The 21,596-nt window shown below is 36.6% G+C and overlaps 1 protein-coding gene across 1 annotated transcript in view; it reads left to right on the forward strand.

Annotated features, from left to right (window-relative positions):
* The window catches only part of LOC104083421 (chromosome unknown open reading frame, human C9orf84), a 47,769-nt gene that overhangs the window by 12,307 nt on the left and 13,866 nt on the right, over positions 1 to 21,596 (forward strand). Inside the window, exons 6-15 of the mRNA XM_009586901.1 lie at positions 701 to 808; positions 3,967 to 4,096; positions 4,935 to 5,029; positions 6,052 to 6,294; positions 7,449 to 7,898; positions 10,251 to 10,376; positions 11,111 to 11,287; positions 14,603 to 14,710; positions 16,482 to 16,669; positions 21,249 to 21,321. Coding sequence (XP_009585196.1) covers positions 701 to 808; positions 3,967 to 4,096; positions 4,935 to 5,029; positions 6,052 to 6,294; positions 7,449 to 7,898; positions 10,251 to 10,376; positions 11,111 to 11,287; positions 14,603 to 14,710; positions 16,482 to 16,669; positions 21,249 to 21,321 — 1,698 coding nt within the window. The remainder of the gene's footprint in view (positions 1 to 700; positions 809 to 3,966; positions 4,097 to 4,934; positions 5,030 to 6,051; positions 6,295 to 7,448; positions 7,899 to 10,250; positions 10,377 to 11,110; positions 11,288 to 14,602; positions 14,711 to 16,481; positions 16,670 to 21,248; positions 21,322 to 21,596) is intronic.

A 21,596-nucleotide genomic window follows, 5' to 3' on the forward strand; every position in this document is an offset into this window, starting at 1 on the left:
GATTTTTTTATTTTGATTAAAAAACAGTTTGCATTGGTTTGGCAAACAAGTGAGGAAAACCAAACCTTTGGTGGGCAAGTGAGGAAGCAGCTCCTTTAAAGAAGCAAGGTTCGTGCTTCTGAGTGTGGAGGGTGTGTGCTGAATTCTGTTTCTGATAGGGCAGCAGTTTGGAGTAATACAGTCTCTTACTGAAGACAGGAACAAAACTTTTAAAGTGTATATTTGACTAAGGCAGTTTCATGTGCATTCCTCTGGTACATTTAGTACATCACAACCTACATGCCATGTTCCAAGCTGAATGACCCAACCTCCACTGCAGAAGTTTGAGAATTTTGTACATAGATGTCAAACCTTCTTTTTTGTTCTGTATTAGTCCTTTTTAGTAGCAAGAGAATCTACATACACAAAGTCCTGGTAAACTACATTTAGGCTACCAGAAATCACATCACTGTAGTCATAAGAACTTTGAATAGTTCAGATACTGACTGTACAATATTGTATTTTTTTTTCTGGCACCTTTAAGGGATGAGACTGAGCACTGCTCTGATCAGCTTTGGCATTTGGGGTTACTAAGCATAACTGTAATTTTTCATAATAATCTGTTACGGAGATTCAATAAAAAGGTTAAAAGAAAAAATTGCTATGACAGGAAGAAGGAATAAATGGTTCGTTTATGGCACCTTTTAAAATCTGTTTTCAGATCTCAAAGCAGAAATTACATACAAAATAGAAATTTCCAAGTACTGTCCCATAGCACAAGAGGTTTGCTCCAGTAATAGCAGAAGTATGTTGGAACTCTCGGAGTCAGGTAGGAAGATCTACAGAAATCAAGGGTTGATATTTAAAATAAATTCTTCAATTAATTGTCCCCATATTCTGTTCTTGGGAGTACATGCACCACATAGATGTAAGATAAGAATGTTTGCTTTGTGTAATCTACTATTTTGTACCTGTGCCATAAGCAAGTAGAAGTGCCATACTCCTTTCAAGAGTTTTAAAAGCTAAACACAACCAACTTTACAGTTCCCTCATGTTGCTTTTGGTCGCAAGTAGTGTCTATATCTTTTGCACTTGATTAGCTTTTTAGATTTTTTTATCTAACAACTTACCTACCTCGAGCGGGCAGAGGAAAGTTAAGGCAGATTGATTAAAATTGTGGAGTCAAAGAGCACAGATTAAAGGTTGTTGAAGTCTTATGTAAATGTGTTCGAAAGAGGGTGGTGGAGGACAATCTAGGGAGAAGTACTGAGTTTATAACTTCTAGAGGTTCAAAACTCCTGTGCAGACATTTTGGTTTGCAAATGGTGCGGTAATGCTGTGTGATCGCAAAATTAAGTCATGTAGTCACCAGACATGTTTTCCACAGAAATAAACTGAAAGTGTTGAATATTTGCTAATGTGTGCATTGAATCCTGGTTTCTCCTACACTGGCATCAGGAAATCCTTTATACGTACCCACCTTTAATAGCTTGAAAACTCAGTCAGGCATGCTGGTTACAATGCATACCAATGCCAGACAAGTTTGGTGTCTGACTGTTCAGACTAACTATCCAACCTCAGTTGGATTTCTTCAGGTTCCAGGTGTAATCTCTCAAAATATGGATATTCTTGCCAGCCCTACCCTTTTCACAGCTTAATGTTGGCTGGCTAAGAGAGGCAGAAACATGGCTGTGCTTGTGACATTTTTCACCTTTTATTTCACGCAGAAAAGCCCATGCGAAGAGTGACATTTACAAATGGATCTGGGCAGAGGGCAATACTTGAATAAACATGTACCTCTCATCCTAATGTATATCCTATCTTGGAAAAAGTCTATCCATCATTGCATTGGACAGTAGCAGTATTGTCCTCCAGTGCATGTTCACTTCATAGTTTTCCATCCACCAGTTACTAAAATCCTTGAGAAATTTTGAGTTTTCTGCAGACCAAGACCCCTCTTCTTGTCTTAGTTTCAGTATAATTTAAACTGGACTGATGGTTGTCCCCTTCAGGCTAATAGCATCACACTCCTGATATTGTATTGTAGTGGGCTTTTGGTGGGAGCTATCATATCAGCTCCAAGTGTCTGATATAAAAGCTCAAGGCAAACCCACTGTATGTTGTACCAAGACAAAGTTAAACTGAGTTTCCATTTGGAGATTATTGCCTAGCATGATTAACTGTAAGCTGAATCTAGTGCGCTACCTGACTGCTCTTTACTTCTAAAGCTTATGGTAAGCAGGAGGAGCTTAACTGCAGTAGATCTGAGCAGTTTCGGACCTTGCTCCTGTATACAGTAGTAACAAGTTGACTATGATCTTATTTAGGATATTGTCCATTCTTCCAGAGTAGATGAGTAGTCAAACCATCTTGAATTGTTTTTAAAAGAAAGTGATGGCATTAATCTTTATTGCCAGTTTGCTCTGCCATTGAATCAGGCAAGATTCAATTATTGGGGCACAGGCAGCTTCCATGTCTTTTTTTTTTTTTTAGGATATACTCAGATCTGTAGGGTAGAGGCCTGCAAACCTGTACAGGCACTGCTAAGACACTGTTTGGTAATGGAATTTCCTGCATCAGGTGTCAAATTTCAGCAGAGATCTGATACAGTCTTCATCTTGTAATTAATTTTGCTATTTATGACTTACCAGAAGTGAAATATGTTTGCTTGAACTCAGAGAAGAAACAGTCATAAAATAATGGCATTTTCTGTAAACATTTCATTCCTTGCCTTCCTCTCCTGCTACCTATAGGGATTGTTTATTGATAACGGGGTTGAGGGACAAGAGAATTCACTCAGTCATTAATGCTCTCAGAAGGGGGATGGCACCCTAAGTGTAGGCAGAGTTTAAGTAATATAGCTGGTCAAAATGTTCCAGTCTCAAAGGCAAAAATAACTAGACAAAACCAAATATGAACAGTATTGCTCAAAGAGAAATGATTGTTCTTCTTAGATATGTCAGGAATTTTTGCTGTTTTGAGATCAACTGCTGTCCCGTTCAAAGAAAAGTGCTAAATTTTTTTCTCACCACAAAAAGCAGTTTGTGAGCTGAAGTTCACAGCAGAAGTTCACTGAGCTTTTTTTGCTCAAAGTAAATGGGAAAGAAATTATACTGATTGGAAGTCTGTTTCTTTTGTAACCACTTTTATTTCTTACCTCTTTTTTTTCCCCAATGTGTACTGTACATTCTCTGGCTTTCTAACACTGTCCTTTATCCTTCCTGCCATACAATCTGCTTGTTAGGTTGGACAAGGAGCAGCTGTAAGCAGCTGGGCAGGTGGCTGATTCATAGACTGCTGTGTGCCAGTTGGCCAAACAATGTGTGTGTGGTGATTGCAGCTGCTTACTGCCTGTTGGAATGAATAGGGAATTTGTTACAAGTGTTTTCCCTTATGGAGGCATCTAAGTACTTAACATTTTTCTGGCTGTTAGGTTTCACAGAACATGGAGAAACTATGTTTTTTGTGACCTCTACTAGAAATTACAATGAGTACTAATTCTGCTTGAAAGAGTAATTTTGTCGTTAAAATCCTGACTGACTGTGAAATTCCTGAGTCCATTCATCTGAATGTTACAGCCGCCACAATATTGTCTGAAGTCTCTCTCCCATCTAATTAACTTCATTTATGTGGGAACTATCTAAGAAGGCCAACAGGGATGAACACTTAATATTAAAACCTCAGCCATAGTACATGGTGATTTAATCATAAAAATCATCTTACATGGGAAAAGTATGTAGCCACTCCATTACAGAATGAGTAAAGGAATGTGGTCTACACATTATTATCCCCAAACTGTCTGGAAATTAAACGTGAAGTATTTGGGTTTTATTGCTTAAATAGTGAATTGTCCCATGAAAATATTTTGTATTTTAATCCAAAACTTCACTAGTGTAAAATTCCTGAATATGTGTGTTTCATTCACAAGTAGCTTTGTGATTTAGACTGTTTATTTTTGTTTTGGGTGGGGCTTTATGCAATTTCTAGCTAAATATGTTCCATACCTGAAAGACAAAATGGAAGTACCTTTAACTCCTCCATGCAGACAACAAAGATCATGGGTTAATTTTCTGTGCACAAGACTTCAAGAAGAACCTATTCCTCTTTCTGGTAACAGGTAATGAAAACTTTGTATTAATAAATCCTGTCATAAATCCTCTAAATTAGTGCAAAAATAACTTTAGCCTATTTGTAAGTTAGTAGTTTTGTTCTTTGAGACAGCTGCATATATTTTGTGTTTTGCATGAAAGAGTGGACAGAGTGCATGACCCGTATCTGTGGCTTTTTAGGGGAGCTTGAAAAAGGAAATGACAGTCGCTACTGTAGACCTCTTTCTCTTGGGGGACTTAATAGCCTGAAAATCCAGTCTCCTTTCTGGAGTAGGCAACAGTAAATATTTATGTATATAGCAAGTATGTATGTGTGTATATGCATATATTTACACATATGGCAAACACATATGTTGAGCAAGTATCATCACCTACAAAATCTCTAGAAGAGATACAGGAAGAAAGTATTGTTTGTGTTTTTGGGATATCCCCCAACAATGGAATTTAAACCCTTTCGTGCTGACATAGGATCAGGAATGCTTCATCCTTTCATTCTCATCTTGTTTGCGAGACTAGCATTTTTTGCCCTGCTATCTTTCTCGCATATGCACAAAAGAATTTAAATATCCTTTTGGGGAGGGAACCACAATCTAGATAGAATTTTCATTTGGTGCCACTTTACTTTGTGAACCAGCCTTGATGGCTCCTCTCACGCCTTCATGTTCACCATGGTTTTACATCAAGTGACCCCCTATATGAACAAGAGCAAATTTTAATGAATGAATGAATGAACTGAAAATTTACAGAAAAAGTAAATCTTTAAAAGGTGATTTTGTATAAATCAAAATTCAACAGATAATGCTGTTAAACTTCATACCTCCAAGTCCTGTTTTATGTTCTTCTTAGTATTTTGATTACAGAGCCCTCTAGGGAATACTTAGAATGTTTGGTATGGCAATCAGAGAAGTATCGGGATAATATGAACTCTCTTTTGCTTGTCGGTAAGGATTTCTAGTTGATGATCAATTTCTAATTGATGTTGAAGAGTTCCATGTACATGGAGAAAATATAGCAAAAAAGATAATGTTATATTATAGAGCACATCTGTTGAACCATTGAAGTTTATCCAATTAATGTAACCCTCTGAAGTTTGGATTATCTGATTCTTTTAGTACATATAAAAAGTTGAAGTACAGCAACATAGAAGTTAGTGTGTCATGTATCCTTCTATGGAGATAATTTGAATGAAGTAAGAGTTTTATTTCATTTTGAAAATGTTCAGCTCACTACTACTAATTGTATTCCATAACTGTGGTAATTGAAATTTGGTGATCTGTTGAACTCTTTTCTGTGTGCTGTTTTTCCTTAAATAATGTTTCAAAATATGTATCAATCAATAGAAAAGCACTGTTAATGGAAAATAATAACGTGACAAGAGCAGAGTTCATGTTAGGAAGCAAAATATACAAACCCAAAATAAGCTGCACGTTATTTCTGACAGCACCGCAATACTTATTACTACTGTTCTTTCATTTCATTTTATTTGCCTTCATTTTGCAAGTCTCGGTATTAAGTTATGTATATTGACTTGTTATGTTGTCCAATTCATTTGTACGTTCATTTACAGTTGAAAATAATGTATAGTAGGCTCATTATTATTTAAGTTTTTTTTTTTTTTGAGGTAAGGATTATGTTAAGTCTTTGTAAGCATGACAAGTAAACCCACAGATAATGAACAAGATCATTTGTAACTTCAGTAATGCAGCTACACATTATTAGATTTGAAAAAAATTTCAGTCCCCCACTTACTCGTGCACTCAATAAGTAAAAAGCACACTTGCTCTGATAACACTAACTGCTTTGCTCTAAAGTCTATCAATGGACACTGAGTTACAAATGGAAGTATAAACAATGGATATATGTAGTAGGTCATCAGTACTTGAGAGCTTTCATTTCCAAAATGACATTCTGTTTTCATGTTTCTAGATTATGAATAATATACGTTGATTTGTGTTTTTTGTAGAGCATCAGACTGTTAAACTTGCATACCAGCGTCATTCACTTACAGAACTGAAGGAATTGCTACTAGTTGAGGTAGAAGCACCAATGCTTAGCTCACTAGAGGAGGGCTGGTGGCTTCAGCTGGGTTTAAATCCAGTCTCCATAGAAATTTTGGAGCGATTAAATATGGATGCCAGTAATGCAAACAGTTTGCTTCCTACAGAAGCAGAAACATTCACACGATTTACATCATATCAGTTAGAAAGTAAGTATCTTCTTTTTAAAAAAAAGTGATAAAAAGGCAAAGATAGGTACTTTAACAGAGAATCACACAGTGACAGTTACATACCTCCAAGAAGGAAAGAAATGGAAGATTTCTTATTCTCAAGAACAAAATATTTTATAGCAATATGAAGTAGCAACACTACTACAATTAAGGTGTACTTTCACAAACTTAGAACAAATTGTAGGAACAAAGGTGTTTAACTACACCAAGTTAGTTTTTCTATTAATGTGCAGATGAAAAGTAGCCTCCACCAGCCATACTATTTTTTAATAAAATAGTTTCATACAGGAGAATTTCTTAACAAATAGTAATTTTGCATTGGAATATTTTAATAAAGCAGATATTCATATAGTCCTGTCTGCAGAAGGTCAGTGGGGAGAGTATGTTACAGTGAAAATTCTTTATTTTGTGATGCTGTTTAGAGGGTTTTTTTATGCTGGCTATGGTTTCAAATGTGAACCACTCATAAACTTCAGAATTTCTCATGGACCATTATGCATGCTTACAATCAAACTCTAACAGAAAATGCAAAAAGTTTTTTAGATTTTATTATATAACTATGGCCTGACTGTAAGGCACCAACTGTGGTTGTAGAACTCCAAGGATTGACGGTAACATGACATATTGTGAGACAAAGAGGCACCGCTTATGAAAGAATGTTTCCACTTAACTGTTTTTTATGTATCGCAAAGTGTTTAGCTACTGTATTTAATGTGGATGTGCGGCAGCAATGCAAAAAATTGCAGTTCTAGTGAAGCACATCTTTAGAGGGAGCTAATTGCATGCTTTACTTATTTTTTTTCCTTTAAAAAAAAATTGTTAATCTTTTAATTTTTCTTCCTAATGAAATCTATTGAATCCCACTTCCTAGAAATCTAACACCAGTAAGCACCATGCAGATGGTGAAAACTTCTCCAAACAGTAGAATGGCCTTCTGTTTCTCAACATTGTACGTTTTTACTTAGGACTAATCAGTACAAATTTTCTTAAAGTGAATTCTAATGATCTGGGAAGGAAGAAATAAGAAATAAAAAAATGCTTCCTCTATAATTATCCAAAATAGTTAACTCCAACTAGGAGGAAGAAAAGAAAAAATCTATGTGGCAGCTGAGAAATTAAATTTTATTTTTTAGGATGGCTTGAAGGGAAGGATTCCATGACAAACCAGGAGCTGCTTTCTGCTGAAAGACATCAGTCAGACAAAGTCATTAATCTTTACATGTCACCGCAGACTCAAAGGCAATACTTTGCCCTGCCTATGAGTGCTGCATCATCTGCCAAAATTCACAGTACAAATACATCTGAAGATCTTACTGGAGGAAGCATAAAAAAGAATAAGGTAGAAGAGGCAATTTATTTCTTAAACCAAGAAAAGAAAACCCCCAAATCATCTGAATCAGTCAGCTATAAAGATGTGTTTTCTAAACAAGACAACTCATCCAGTAGTCAAAAGCCTGCATCATTTGCACTTGCTACAAAATGGGACAACGATGATTCTGATCTGAGCAACTTTATCATGCTGAGATCTAAACATACACTCACCCAAAGAGAGGAAAAAAATTATGTAGATAGTCCTGAAAAAGGTATGTGAACCAGTTTATTCTGCCATTTTTCCAGGTTTAATTCTGCTGTCTTATACAAATTACAATAGATGCTAGTCATGCTAGTAGATTTATGGGGGAAGATATCCTTTGACGTCAATGGTAACATTTTTATCATCTCTAATGCAGCTGAATTTTTCTACCTTTTTTTTTTTCCTTTAGATATCCTAGGGGATTTTGTTTGTTTGTTTTGGTTGGGGGGGTGCTTTGTTTTTGGGTTTGGGTTTTTTATAAAAACTGGTTCTTAATAAAATAAACATATTAATTTATTCCTATTCTGACCAAGTAACTCTAAGTGGTACTTATTCCAGAAGAATCTCTTCTGTCCGTGCATTTTGAATCAGATCTCCTGGCCTCTTTAGAGAAATAATAATTATCAATTGTAGTTATCAAATTAATCATAGTTATCAAAGAGTAGTTATGAATACTCTTATTTTTGTAGAACCAACATAGCCTAGGCAATGAACAAGACTTAAAATTCTTCTGTGGAAAGAACCATTTGAGCCAATTACCTTGGTGCAAACCCCATCAAACAATGAGGCAGAAGAGGTCTTAGGGAAAACAGAAGGTTGTTGGTAGCTCTGTTGTTGTTGATGACAATGCTTATGAAAGAATCTCAGGCTATGCGTTGAGCATTGCAGAAATGCAAAATAGCAGAGAGGGAAAAGAAGTAGAAGAAAGTCGTTATTTGTTTTAGAACAGAAATATTTGTGACACAAAATATCAGGAGAGAGTGACATATTTCCAGATTCACTTTTCAGGATAAAGTTGTATTAAAAAAGAATATTTTTCATTTTTTGGACTTGTTTGGCAGAATTTTGACAATAACTTTTATCTGTGTTTCAGTTCTATGTCCCAGCATTAAAAACAAAGATTGAAATTGTTACATAGAAGCTTTCAACAATAATTCCTATAGAATGGAATTGGGATATTTATTTAATTGCAAGCTTATTTAATCTTGTAGAGGAAATTATTTCCTGGTAAAATTCATCTGTTACTGACACTGCTAGAGGCACGCATAAAACACTTCCATGGCCTCAGAAAGCAACAATCCCAATTGTAAAAGTAGGAGATCAGTGTACCTGACCTGAAGTTTTATGCTACCATCTAGTGAACTCTGACTAGAACTGCATCTCCTAACAAGAAATCCAAATGTATTGAAGACAAGTACTTACGAATAGGCTTGTCGAGGTTTGAGTTAAATGCAGTTTAGAATAGGTTTACAGGTAGACCCCAGTGTTGCAGATCAGTTAGGTCTGATATATCCATTAAAAGGTACAGGTCTTACCATACTGATGTACAAATAATGTAAATTATTGTATACTTTTGTAATAATGAAAAGTTTTTATTAAGGGTTATTCTAAATTTAACTGAAAATAAGAAATGCCAGCACTGTTTGTAGGGCTCTTTCTCTATTGTCTTTGTTGTTTGGCTTATTTTTTAAAGATGTCATTGTGTATAATATTTAGTTCAGAAAGTACACAGGAGAAAAGTAGTAGAAACAGTTCATTGATCCAATTTTGAACCCTTGTATAGGTTTTAACTTAACTAGAAAAAAAATCGTTTTTTCTTTTCTTTCTGTCTCTGTATGATCAGTTCGTTTTCTGAGGAAACGGATATTCTTAACTAGAAAAAATCAGCAATATTTAGGAGACACCTATTCAGCCAGAACCCCTTTCAGAAATAAAAAGGTAGAGCTGCCAAAGGAAGCTTTGTGGGCAGAGGCTGTAGCTCATGCATTAGTATTTATAAGGAAGAAGGGAAGGAGACTTAGAAATACTAACACGTTGCAAAAGATAGCTATGAAACAGGAGGAAAAGTTCTTTTCAATAAGCAATTTTTCTATTCTTTTTTTTGCCATTTGCGGTTTCCATGTTCTTTCTGAATCATATACAGTATCTGAACTTTTCTACTAACACTCACTGAGCTATTTTTCATAGTTTGAGCTCATTTTCTCTCATACATGTTTTTTCTCCATATAAAGGCATATGAGCTTTCCTCTGGAGCTATATTATAGAGCTATAGTACCAGCTCCTTAATTTTCCCAGCTCTGCATTTCTGCCGTAAGGAAGAGGAACCTGATAATGCGTGACTTCTTGGGCTGTGAAGGCTGACAGGGCCTCATCTCTCTCTGTGTCTCAATGTTTTTTGCATACTATATGAGGCCATGAAAACAATAAAGAAGTTCATGAAAAGAAAGTATTTGTGTCATAGAAACTACTTAATTTGAAAATATTTTTGCATGTAGAGTCATTTAGAGAACAGTTTTCTTATTAATTGAGCTGGTTTTGTGATATTTGTACCTAAATGTTCACTTGTGGTTTAATAATTTAGTGGTACAACCTGAAGAACAGCATATGCATGTTCACAAAGAGGACAGTTCTGTTCGTGAGACTGTAAGAATAAAGGAAAAAAAACAAGAGAATGAGGACAGTGTCACAGTCAATATTCAAGCATCAGGTATACTATTTTTGGATATGCTTTATTTTATATAGCTTTGCAATGTAATTTTATATTAAATCATACTACTCAGACAAATATGGAAATTATTAGGCTTAGTCTCTACTCCTTGTGACTGAAAACATTCCAAATAGATGGACATCCCTTTCAACTCATTCAGCAATTGACAGCTCTGTCATGGATGCTAATAGAAAGAAACCAATTGTAATTTGGAAAGAATTGTAAAACAAGCTACCTAGAAGCTATTAAGAACTGTTAGTATGAAAGAACAAAGAGACTAACAGATTGGCTTGTTTAGCCTTGCTAGACAAAGACATTAGAAATTAAATACCAGGGAATGAGAAGGGCTATTTAAGTTGAAGTTATAGCAACAGGTGGATATAAAGGGACTAAGTCTAAGTTTAGACTACAAAGTAGAAGGCAGCTGTAAAACAATGGAATAATAGTACAATCTTAGTAGGAGTCACAGGAGTAGAAAATCCTAACTTTTCATCATTTGAAAAGTTTGATCACTTTATGAAATGCATGGAATAACATGGTTGCCTGCTGTGAGGAGCAGCTTAATTCTGCCACCCAGGAAGCTCCCTGGCAAGCAGCTGTTTTTCTATTAATGTTACAGCTTTCATGAAAAAGACTGTGTTCTTTGTGTTTTCTAGGTCTTTTGAATATTCTTGTCCAGTAGTAGTATATGAAACCAAACTTTATTATTATGTTTTGTTTATTGTGCTATCCAGAAAGCCAGTGTCAGGCATACTGCCTCTTGGAAGAAGCAGCCACTCCTGTTCTAAAAGATTTGATACATCTGGGTGTGCTTGCTTCTGTAAATTGGAGCTTTGACAGCGTTAAATTTGATCACACAAGGTTTTTCTTAAAACAGCAAGAGAAAGTGATATGCGATCGTTTTAAAGAAGGTACGTCTTCAAAAAAAAAAATTGTTTATTTCATCTTCAGTACTAATATGGGTTTAATTGGTGACACAAGATTCAAGACGTTTGATAAATTAACAATAAAACTTTCAGCAGTTTATCTTATAGAGTTACACTAATTCATTTCCTCTTTTATTTCCAAAATAATGTCTCCTAGTTCTTCAGCATTACATTTATTAACCTGAGTATTGTAATACAAAAAGTATTCTAATTGAATTTCATTTTAAAATATTTTAGATATGCTTCAGAAATGTTGTTTCTATAGCAAACAATGTTTAAATTTTTTTTTTCATGTTAGATTTTAAAATTAAAAGTTTTCTGTGTTTTTGTTGTTTCTCTCCTTTTAGTACGTATTGTTTGTCACACCTGCATGATGAAAAATGCTAAGCCTATGTTAGAAATGAAGAGAAAAAAAATCCATATTAATTTGGTTTCTTTCTGACTTAATTCCTCTCCTATCTGGGATGTAGAAACCCTATAGAACCAGAAAAATGAAAACAAAAGCCAGCAAAATCAGTGTCCCCTTATGAAGATTTTTTGGCTATAGATAGAGAGGGGCAGGAAAACCTCACAGCAACAAACAGATTGTATTTGAGGAAGATTTAGAAAGCTATTGGGTATTTTGGATTATTTTTTGAGTTGTACTGCTCATAGTTGAGAACTAGTTGTAAGGATAACATAGCAGGCAGTCTACTACCTGCCACGTTTTTATATTATGTCACAAGTTATGCGATAAACTTTAGCTATCTAAACTTTATTGCTTTTGTGCTTAATGTATTTTTCTCAACATAAAACTAATGATAATGAAATTACAAATGAGAGAGAAGGCAAACAAAACAAATTTTAGTGGTGTCTGCAGAATGACAGCCTGTGATCTATAGAATTACCATATTAAAATTGTCAGCAGCAGGGTTCTCTTAATTTGAGGGAGCTTACAAAAAAGCAAACACCATCTTCACAAACATGAGGGAGAAGCTCAGTATCTATATCTGTATCAGTGAATCACAGAAAGGAAAACATTGCTGAGAAAAGTATACAGAGAACTACTACTGCTTCTCAAGATCAAGGGGAAAAGTATTTAAGAGCCTGCGTTTTAATTCAAGATTAATTTAAGAACACTGACATCCTTTCAAATAGTTTACGTGCTGTAGAAATGTAACCTAAAGTAGGAGGTGGGCCAAGTGGTGTGCTTATTCAAACTTCAGGGCCCTCTTTGCTTGTAGATTAGCTGTGCAGTATATTACCAATTGCTAAAATTACAGCACTGAAATCAATGAAAATGTTTAGTGGCTGAAATACTGATAAGGCAAATAGTCATCTATTGGACCTTCCTTTTAAAGGCAAGTGTTTTCCAAAGAATGGATAATATTTACCCATCCCTTGCTATATAAAAATAACTGTTGTCGAACACAAAATTTACCTATGAAATAGGTGGGTCTTTGAACTACAGCTCAAGGAAAGCAGTGAAAACATTTTGCTCTTGGTTTAAAATACTGAAAAAAGTCAGGTTGGTTTAGCTAGTGTTGCCTGCACTGAAGAGACAGAAAAGTGCAAGGGAGGTCTTGCATTTTGTCCCCAACTAAAGAAGCAGAGGGAAATAAGAATTTTCTTGCTGGAAGGTCCATAGAAATGAGGAAGACTCTAACATATCCAATCCATTCCTAATGAATATTTCTCTAACTGTACAGGACATTCCGAAACCTCCCTGGTATCTTACTTCACTCTTTTATTGCCTTCCTGGTTTTAAATAGTTTCACAATATCCAATCTCATTCCACTTTACTCCAGAGTATGCTGATGCATTTTCTCATTAATCCTGTAGTGAACATAGAAAACAATCACTTACTATGATAGTATTGATCTGTTAGAGGATTAGTATTCTCCTACTGGTCTTTTCTTTCTGCACCAAATACCATCAAATGTGCCAGCCTTTCATCATAAAATGTGGTTTCTTACTGCCTTGCTTTGTTTCTAAATGACCTCTATTCCTCACTGAGTTTTTATGGTGAGTGGTATGAAGAACTGGACATAGTCCTTCAGTTTCAGCACCTTCACTGACAAAGATGAACAGTCACTTTCTGTCTTTTGATATAGAACAGTGGCAAGATCTTTGTCTTCTGTGCTGTTTCCAGCTAATTCTTCTGTATGCTGTGTTCGTAAGTTTGATTTTTCCTTCCTAAGTGCTTCATGTGTCTTTTTGAATTAAAAGCTATGTTGATCCCAGTACACAGAACTATCTTGTATAATGCATCTCGTTCAGTAATTCCTTGATCAGTTGTAGTCATTTATTCTTTAATTATCTTCCTCAACCATTTTTTATCATCTTGAAGTATTTTATTATTAAGTCCTTACTTACTCTGCAGCAATCACATTATTTCTTTTCTTAAGATAATGAACTACACCACTTCCTGTGTGCAGTTCCCAAAAATGCCTTCCTTCTTTAGACTAGTAATTCCTCAGTCCTTGAAGATTATTAAAAATAAGTACATAATACAGAACAGGTAGCCCATAAATTGTTTGATTTACTCTGTGGGTCCAAGAAGAAACAGATGTCCTCCAAATTTACCTTCTCAAAGAAGGTTAAGATTCTTATCAGGAGAGGTCAGTTAGGTGTGGGGAAGATAATATCAGAAGTTAAGATTCTACATGGATCGTTAATGGAAGACAATAGGAATTTTTCTCATTATATGTGTGAAGACTAGCTAAGTCCAAATCATTTGCCATAAAGAATGTGGCTTTTATAGTCAAAAATTTGTTGAAAAGATTCTGTGAGAAGTTCAATTTGAGGTTATCACTGCCATTTTGATTTCTTGGAAAGAGTTCTGAAATGTTTGGAAAATGGGTTAGACAGAGTTACAGAAAAATTTAGTGATTTGACTAGCTGGATGAGGAAATAGTAATGTGAACAGCTGGGCTTGTATGATGGACAAAAGATGGGAAATTTGTCAGTTTCCATGTATATTTAAAGATTGCCTTACTAAAATCAGTAAGGCAGTGTGGATTTAATGGCACACCTAGGGGAACTGTGATCCCCTCTTCCAGCAAGCACCATCTATCCCTACACACCTTTCAAAAACACTTCTCTGTGTGCCACTTGCTCTGGGTCAGATGACATGGGAAAATTTATGCTATATCATAAGCTATTTGTCAACACCACCAGATCCGACCTTTCAAGATAATGTCTGTTTAAGTGTATTTAATGAAAAGTCTGAGATACCAGGATGTTTTAAATTGATGACGTATGTATAGCATGATTTCTGAAATTTTATACAGACCACACCTGTGTCTTCTATTTGTAAAGGTAAAATAGATGAGAAGGAGATCGTGCTGTTCAGACATGCTGCTCTGGTGCACCTGCTGGTGACAGTTCGAGATCTTCTATTAACGTGTGGCTTGGACACAGCGCTAGGTTTGTTTCTAGTAGTGAATAATGATACCCAGAAACCCAGTGCTTTGTGTGTATTCTGCAGTCCGTCCTTCATGTTTGTAGGCTGTGATTCTTTGCCATCAGTATACCTCCAGTGTAGCTTCAATATGATATTCAACCCCCTTTGCTTCCTTATTTCTGTTCCATCATTAGAAATGCATTTACTGCGGATTGTATTGTGGTAATGTATATTCTCAGTTCATGACTAATATACCACTGTTTGTGTTTTTACATGGATTTGCCTCAGAAACATTCACATGAACTTCCACGTATACAACGTGTTGTCTTGTATCTCAGAATGACAAATTTTCATTGGAATTTCTGTATGGAAACAGAGAAACATGCAAAAATGGCAGGTCCTTTGTTCTTTACAATCCACCTTCTGCGAGTGTGGAACACTTTCCACCTAAAAATATACTTAGGCTCCTTGGAAATGAGGTACTTAAAACTGGGGGCATTTTAAGCAAAATCTGAAATATTATCTAACATATTACGAGGCAGTGAGTTTGAAATTACAGTCCAATTCTTAGCACTTGACTCACACAGGACCTTTTTTTTGAGCTTCTCTGGTCTTACGCTATTCAGATTTGGAATATGAAAATTCATGGTAACCCAATTTTATGCCTGAAATGATAATGCCACGCTTGTCAAGTTCCCATAGCTGTATATTGTGAATTTTCCTATAGATCTGTCTGAATAGATTCATAAGGAGCTGAAGTCGGCTTTTATGAATGCCCTAGGAAAGTCAGGCTCCCTCTGTCTTTATAGGAGATAAGGTGGTTCAGAGCATCTAACTTCACTCACTCTGAATTATCCCTTGATGGAGGGTGTTTCCTTAAAATTGATGTAAAATGGAAAACATCTGCCATAAACAGAACTGTGAGGAAAACAAATTATTTTGTATTCACTTAAATATTTCTAGTAATAAAAGAGTAGGAAGAAAAATACAGAATGAATATGTAAGTAGAATCCTAAGTAGAATTCTTTTCTACAATTATTATAAATAACGTAGGAGGATGGGAGGGAGACAAATGAGCAGTTCCTCCTCCTCTGTTCTATTGTAGCAAAAGCACGCCTAGATGATATTTCAGAATTACACAGCACCTGTCCTTCCAGATCCCAGCAACACCTCACACAAAAAACAGCACAAGTAAAAAAGATCTGAAAAGAACTTAAGAAAATTGAGCCAGATACTAAATATGCCCTGTAGTCCTCATTATTGTTGTGATGTTGTACTGTGGTGTGTGATTCATCACATAGTTATCTTAGATGTATTTTTTCTTTATGCATTTTCAAATAACCCCAGCATTGTTCATCATTTATATACAAAAGGCATTATTCAGAGTTGAGAAATTGTTGTGATAATGTGAAGAGTGGTGAAAACACAGGACAAGTAAAGCTTTGGACAGTGGGAATATAAATAAAGTTGTTATTTAGTATAAACCTTATAGACTAGTTAAATGTAACAGTGCTACTGCTGGTATCTGCACCTATAGAATGCAATGCTCTATAATTCCAGCTGGAGTCATATAGCAGATAGTACGCTAGGTGTAGCAGTTTTGTAAGGGCTACTTATGTACCTGATTAGTAGTAATAGTATCCTTCCACATTGGTGAGCCATTAAATTTTCATCTTTTTTGTGCAAGATGCCTTCACATAAATTTTAAATTTTAAATTTATGTGTAGATTAAACACAAACCTTGACAATTATCTTTTGTCACTGCAATTACTTCTTTTGTTGCTTTATTAACAGGTTATTTGTCCAAGGCAAAGGATATCTATAAAAACATCTTAGAATCCTGTTTGAATAACATCTGGAGGCAGTTAAAGATTGTACAGTACAGCAGCCAGAAAAAGCAAGAAACAAATCCCAAAATAACAGAGCTTCAGTGTCAAATGTTACATTGGATGCAGAGTTATGGAGAGGAACACACTGTTAAGGTTAACAATGTAAACAATTTCTCTAAGCAAACAAAAATGCTCCAAACTATGTGAATAATTATAAAACCGTCTTTCAACAAGGGTTGGTTTAGGGAAGAAAGTCTTATAATTACCTTTCCAACTCACAGTACCTGTTAAATAAGGGTAACATAAAGTTTAAGACCTGTATCAGAAGCAGTGCAGGTTTCTGTTTGATCAAATCTCCCCTTGTTGCATGACTAAAATAACATGTATATGAGTTTTAATATTGCCTGGGCTTCATCTTGTTGCAGGTGCTTTTGTTTCCCTGGTAAGTATATTGTATCACATCACTTATGAAAATTATATTATAACCTTTTATTTGAAGGCCTCAATATTCCGGTGCAAAGAGAATCATAGCACAAGTCAGGATTGTGTACTTGTACACTGTGGCTCAGAGTACAAACACCATGGAGTATATACGTATTGTTATCCACAGACAACCTCTGCTTAACCCATGTATCAGGCCAATCTCCTGGTACTGTAATTATATAAGAAGCAAATATGCATAAGTGATGGTTATGGCATGGAGGATAGAGTTGTGGAGGAGATTCAAGTTATCCAAAGATTTTTTTGGGATATGTGAATATTTTGGGTGATACCATGCAGTGCAAAACACCATTTTCCTTTGCAAAATATTTATTATTTATTTACGTAATATTTATCACATAATGAGACAGAAGGGGTAAAATATGCAATTTTTTAAATGTCCTCCCTGTTTGGAATAGAATTTATGCTGCTGAACACACAGCCAAAAAAGACGAATCTTCGAGCTTACTTTCATTTATTTTAACTTCTTTCCATACTTCATTTCCTGGAGCTTTCTTCTTCTTCTATTTCTGTTAAGAGTTGCACTAAGAGCTCTGAATATCTTTTTATTAAATTTTCCTGAAAAGAAAAATATAATAGCTTATTGTACACCCTTTTAGAATTTAAAATGGAAATGAAGCTACCAAAACAAAATGGTGTTGATTGTCTTGGTGTCTGTCCTTCAATAGACCCTCTAAGCTGATTGCAGCATCATTTTCTTTTCCTTAGGAGTAACACATTTTGCTTTGTAATACTAGAATTATGCTGTACTAGGAGGCATATAGCAACTTTGTCATCTTCATGTCAGCTCAGTGACAATTTTGCTCTTCTTCTGAACTCCACTGGATATAATTTTTTAAAATTTTAACTATAACTCCCCTGAGTTTTGACTTGCTTTCTTGACTTAAAGTTAAGGTCATGCACACATACCCATGCAATGTAAGAATATATATGATTTTATCCACAATTTTAAGATTGTTTACTGTTCCTAACATTCAGAGACAGGTTTCAATGAGCCAGAATAGGCAGAAGGAGTATTCGGGTTTTAATAAGAAGTAAAATTTGTATTGAATAAGCCATTTCCTGTTCTATCACATCACATCAGCATCAGTTAATATGATGTGAAATATGATAATCTGGTTATCCTTTTATTAGCCAAAATTGTTATTGATGCAGGATTATAATGAGACGTTTCCTTTGTAAGCAGGACGTTGCTAAGGGACTAGAATAAACTGAACTTTACTCTTTGTTTTGTTATCTTTTGTACTCATGATTAGATAGGGCGTGACTAAAAATGTCATCTAGCTCACAACAACATGTAATAAGTACGCTGTTGTATTGTGTGGGAGAAAGTAGGTCTGCATTTTAAAATGCAGTTGTCCAAAACAACTGGTGGACAAGGTAAACACCTTATCTGGTAGTGAATCTTTTTAAAACTATGTCAGTTTGGTAGATTCTAATCCTTTTCAATGTTTTCATCTTAAGCAGTATTTAATGAGTCTCAGAGATAAGCGATCTCTAGCAGGAACACTTCAGTGTACTCCATCTATGGTCTGAAAAATCTTTCTAATTAGTTCAGCAGTACATCTAGTATCTCCCTCCAGTACATCACCATCTTGCAGGCTGAATTCTAGATATCTTCAGTTTAAGCTTTGCCTCCATGGGGATAATGCCTCTAATGTGACAGTAATAATCTGTCTAGTGCAACAGTAATAATGTGGTACAATGTCTTTAGGTAGTATCTTTAAATAGCATTTTTACTTTGAATCAACTATTCCAGTTTAAGATTTCTTCTAGAACAGCTTTGTTCATATAACTGAATTATGACACTGATGTCTTCTATAATATTGTTTCTCCAACTCTTGTAATAATGCACACATACACCTGAGTTTCAAATCGTTGGTGATGGGAGAGAAATCGCCAGCAAAACTTCGACCCTGGATATGGGGAGAGCAGGCTTCGCGCTGCTGAAAGAGCTAGTTAGTAAGGTCCCGTGGGAATCTGCTTTTGAAGGTATTGGGGTCCATGAATAGGATTCATGGTCACTTTTTAAGAGCCATCTCTTACGAGCGCAGGAGCAGGCAATTCCAAAGTGTTGGAAGTCAAGCAAGCAGGGCAGAAGGCTGGCTTGGCTCAGCAGGGATCTTCTAGAACTCAGGTGGAAAAGGAAAGTGTACAGACATTGGAAGCAAGGACAGATGACATGGGAGGACTACAGAGATGCTGTTCACCACTGTAGGAAGAAAATTCGTGCAGCCAAAGCTCAATTAGAGTTCAACCTGGTCAGCACTGTGAAGGACAACAAAAAGGGCTTTTTAAAATATGTTAACAGCAAAAGGAGAATCAGAGATAACATTGGTCCGTTGCTTGATGAGGTCGGTCACCTCACAAATAGGGACGTAGACAAAGCGGAGATGTTCAATGCCTTCTTTGCCTCTGTCTTCAACACCGATGATGGGCTCTGGGAGCCCCAGAGCCCTGTGTTGGAAGACCGTGGCTGGGGGGATGATAACCTCCCAGCTGACCCTGAACTTGTTCGAGACTTGCTGCTCCAGCTGAATGCACATAGATCTATGGGGCCTGACGGGATTCATCCCAGGGTACTGAAAGAGCTGGCCGATGTCATCGCGGGACCTCTCTCCATTATTTTTCAACGATCTTGGGAGAGGTCCCTGTCAACTGGAAGCTGGCAAATGTTGTCCCAATTTTCAAAAAGGGCAATAAGGAAGACCCTGGTAATTACAGGCCTGTCAGTCTCACTTCAGTGCCTGGTAAAATAATGGAGAAGGTTATTCCGGGAGTTACTGAAAAACACCTTAGAGACAACACAGTCATTGGTCATAGCCAGCACGGGTTCACGAGGCGAAGGTCCTGCTTAACCAACTTAATGTCCTTTTATGACAAGGTCACCCATCTAGTTGACAAAGGGAAGCCAGTAGATGTGGTGGTTTTGAATTTTAGCAAAGCTTTTGATACTGTCTCTCACAGTATCCTTCTGGATAAAATGTCCAGCACACAGCTAGACAAGTCCATAATACGTTGGGTGAGCAATGGCTGACAGGTTTGGCTCAAAGAGTTACAGTAAATGGGCTGATGGCCAGTCACCAGTGGGGTTCCCCAGGGCTCAGTTTTAGGGTGAGTGCTCTTTAATGTTTTTATAAGTGATCTGGATGTAGGAGTCAAATGTACATTAAGTGAGTTTGCCAATGATACTAAATTAGGAAGAGCTGTGGACTCCCTCAAGGGTAGAGGGACCTTACAGAGAGATCGGGATAGACTGTAGAGCTGGGCAATTAGCAACCATATGAAATTTAAAAAGAGCAAGTGCCGGATTCTGCACCTGGGACGAGGTAATCCTGGTTATATGTACAAATTGGGGGATGAGAGGCTGGAGAGCAGCCCTGCGGAAAGAGAGGTGGGGGTCTGGGTTGATGGCAAGTTGAATATGAGTCAACAGTGTGCCCTGGCAGCCAAAAGGGCCACCCATGTCCTGGGGTGCATCAAGCACAGCATAGCTAGCTGGTCGAGGGAGGTGATTGTCCCACTCTACACTACAGTGGTGCGGCCCCACCTCGAGTCCTGTGTGCAGTTTTGGGTGCCTCAGGTGCCCATAAACTGTTAGAGTGTCTCCAGAGAATGGCGACTAAGATGGTGAAAGGCCTCGAGGGCAAGACTTATGAAGAGCAGCTATAGTCACTTGGTTTGTTCAGCTTGGAACAGAGAAGGCTGAGGGGTGACCTCATCACAGTCTACTTCTACAGAACTTCCTCAAGGTGGGCAGCAGAGGGGGAGGTGCTGGTCTCCTCTCTCTGGTGACCAGCAATAGGACATGAGGAAATGGAATGAAGCTGCATCAGGGGATGTTCAGATGGGACATTAGGAAACGGTTCTTCACTGAGAGGGTGGTCGGTCACTGGAATAGGCTCCCCAGGGAAGTCGTCACAGCACCAAGCCTGTCAGAGTTCTGACAGGAGTTTCTGGACAACGCTCTTAGTCATACGGTTTTGGTTTAGGTAGTCCTGTGAAGAGCAGGGAGTTGGACTCGATGATCCTTATGGGTCCCTTCCAACTTGAGATGTCCTATGATTCCATGATTCTATGAATGTCATTCTGGAAAACTCCAAGGTTTCCATTTTTGCCACCTGCTTAGTCAATCTCATGCTTTGCATGCAAAGGAGAAAGGAAGATGTATGCAGGCTGAAAGAACAAATTTTTTACAGTACTAGAGTTTCTTTTACTTGTCTTCTTCCAGATACTAATCATAACAAGGATGGACTCTAAGAGAGAAAAAGCTGCCCTCATTCACACTTTATCTAGAGTAGAAGGTAAGTCTTTTTATGTGTATTTTTGAAAGAGCAAGTGGCTGTTACTCTGTGCTTCACTGAATTCCTGTTTGTATGCGTTTTGCAGGTGTTTCTGCCTTTTCTCCTCATCAGGAACCTTTATATATTCTTTTCTCACTGTTTTCTGTTTCCTAACTCTTCCATCAGCCTTTTTTCTTTCTTGTAATTTTATTTTCCCCTGATTAAGAGTTCTGGTATGATGTTTTCTGTTGCAAGAGAATGATAGTTCATCTGTCAAGTCAAAGATTTGTTTAATA

The sequence above is a fragment of the Fulmarus glacialis genome, unplaced genomic scaffold (genome assembly GCF_000690835.1).
Source record: "Fulmarus glacialis isolate BGI_N327 unplaced genomic scaffold, ASM69083v1 scaffold5341, whole genome shotgun sequence".
Lineage (NCBI taxonomy): Eukaryota > Metazoa > Chordata > Aves > Procellariiformes > Procellariidae > Fulmarus > Fulmarus glacialis.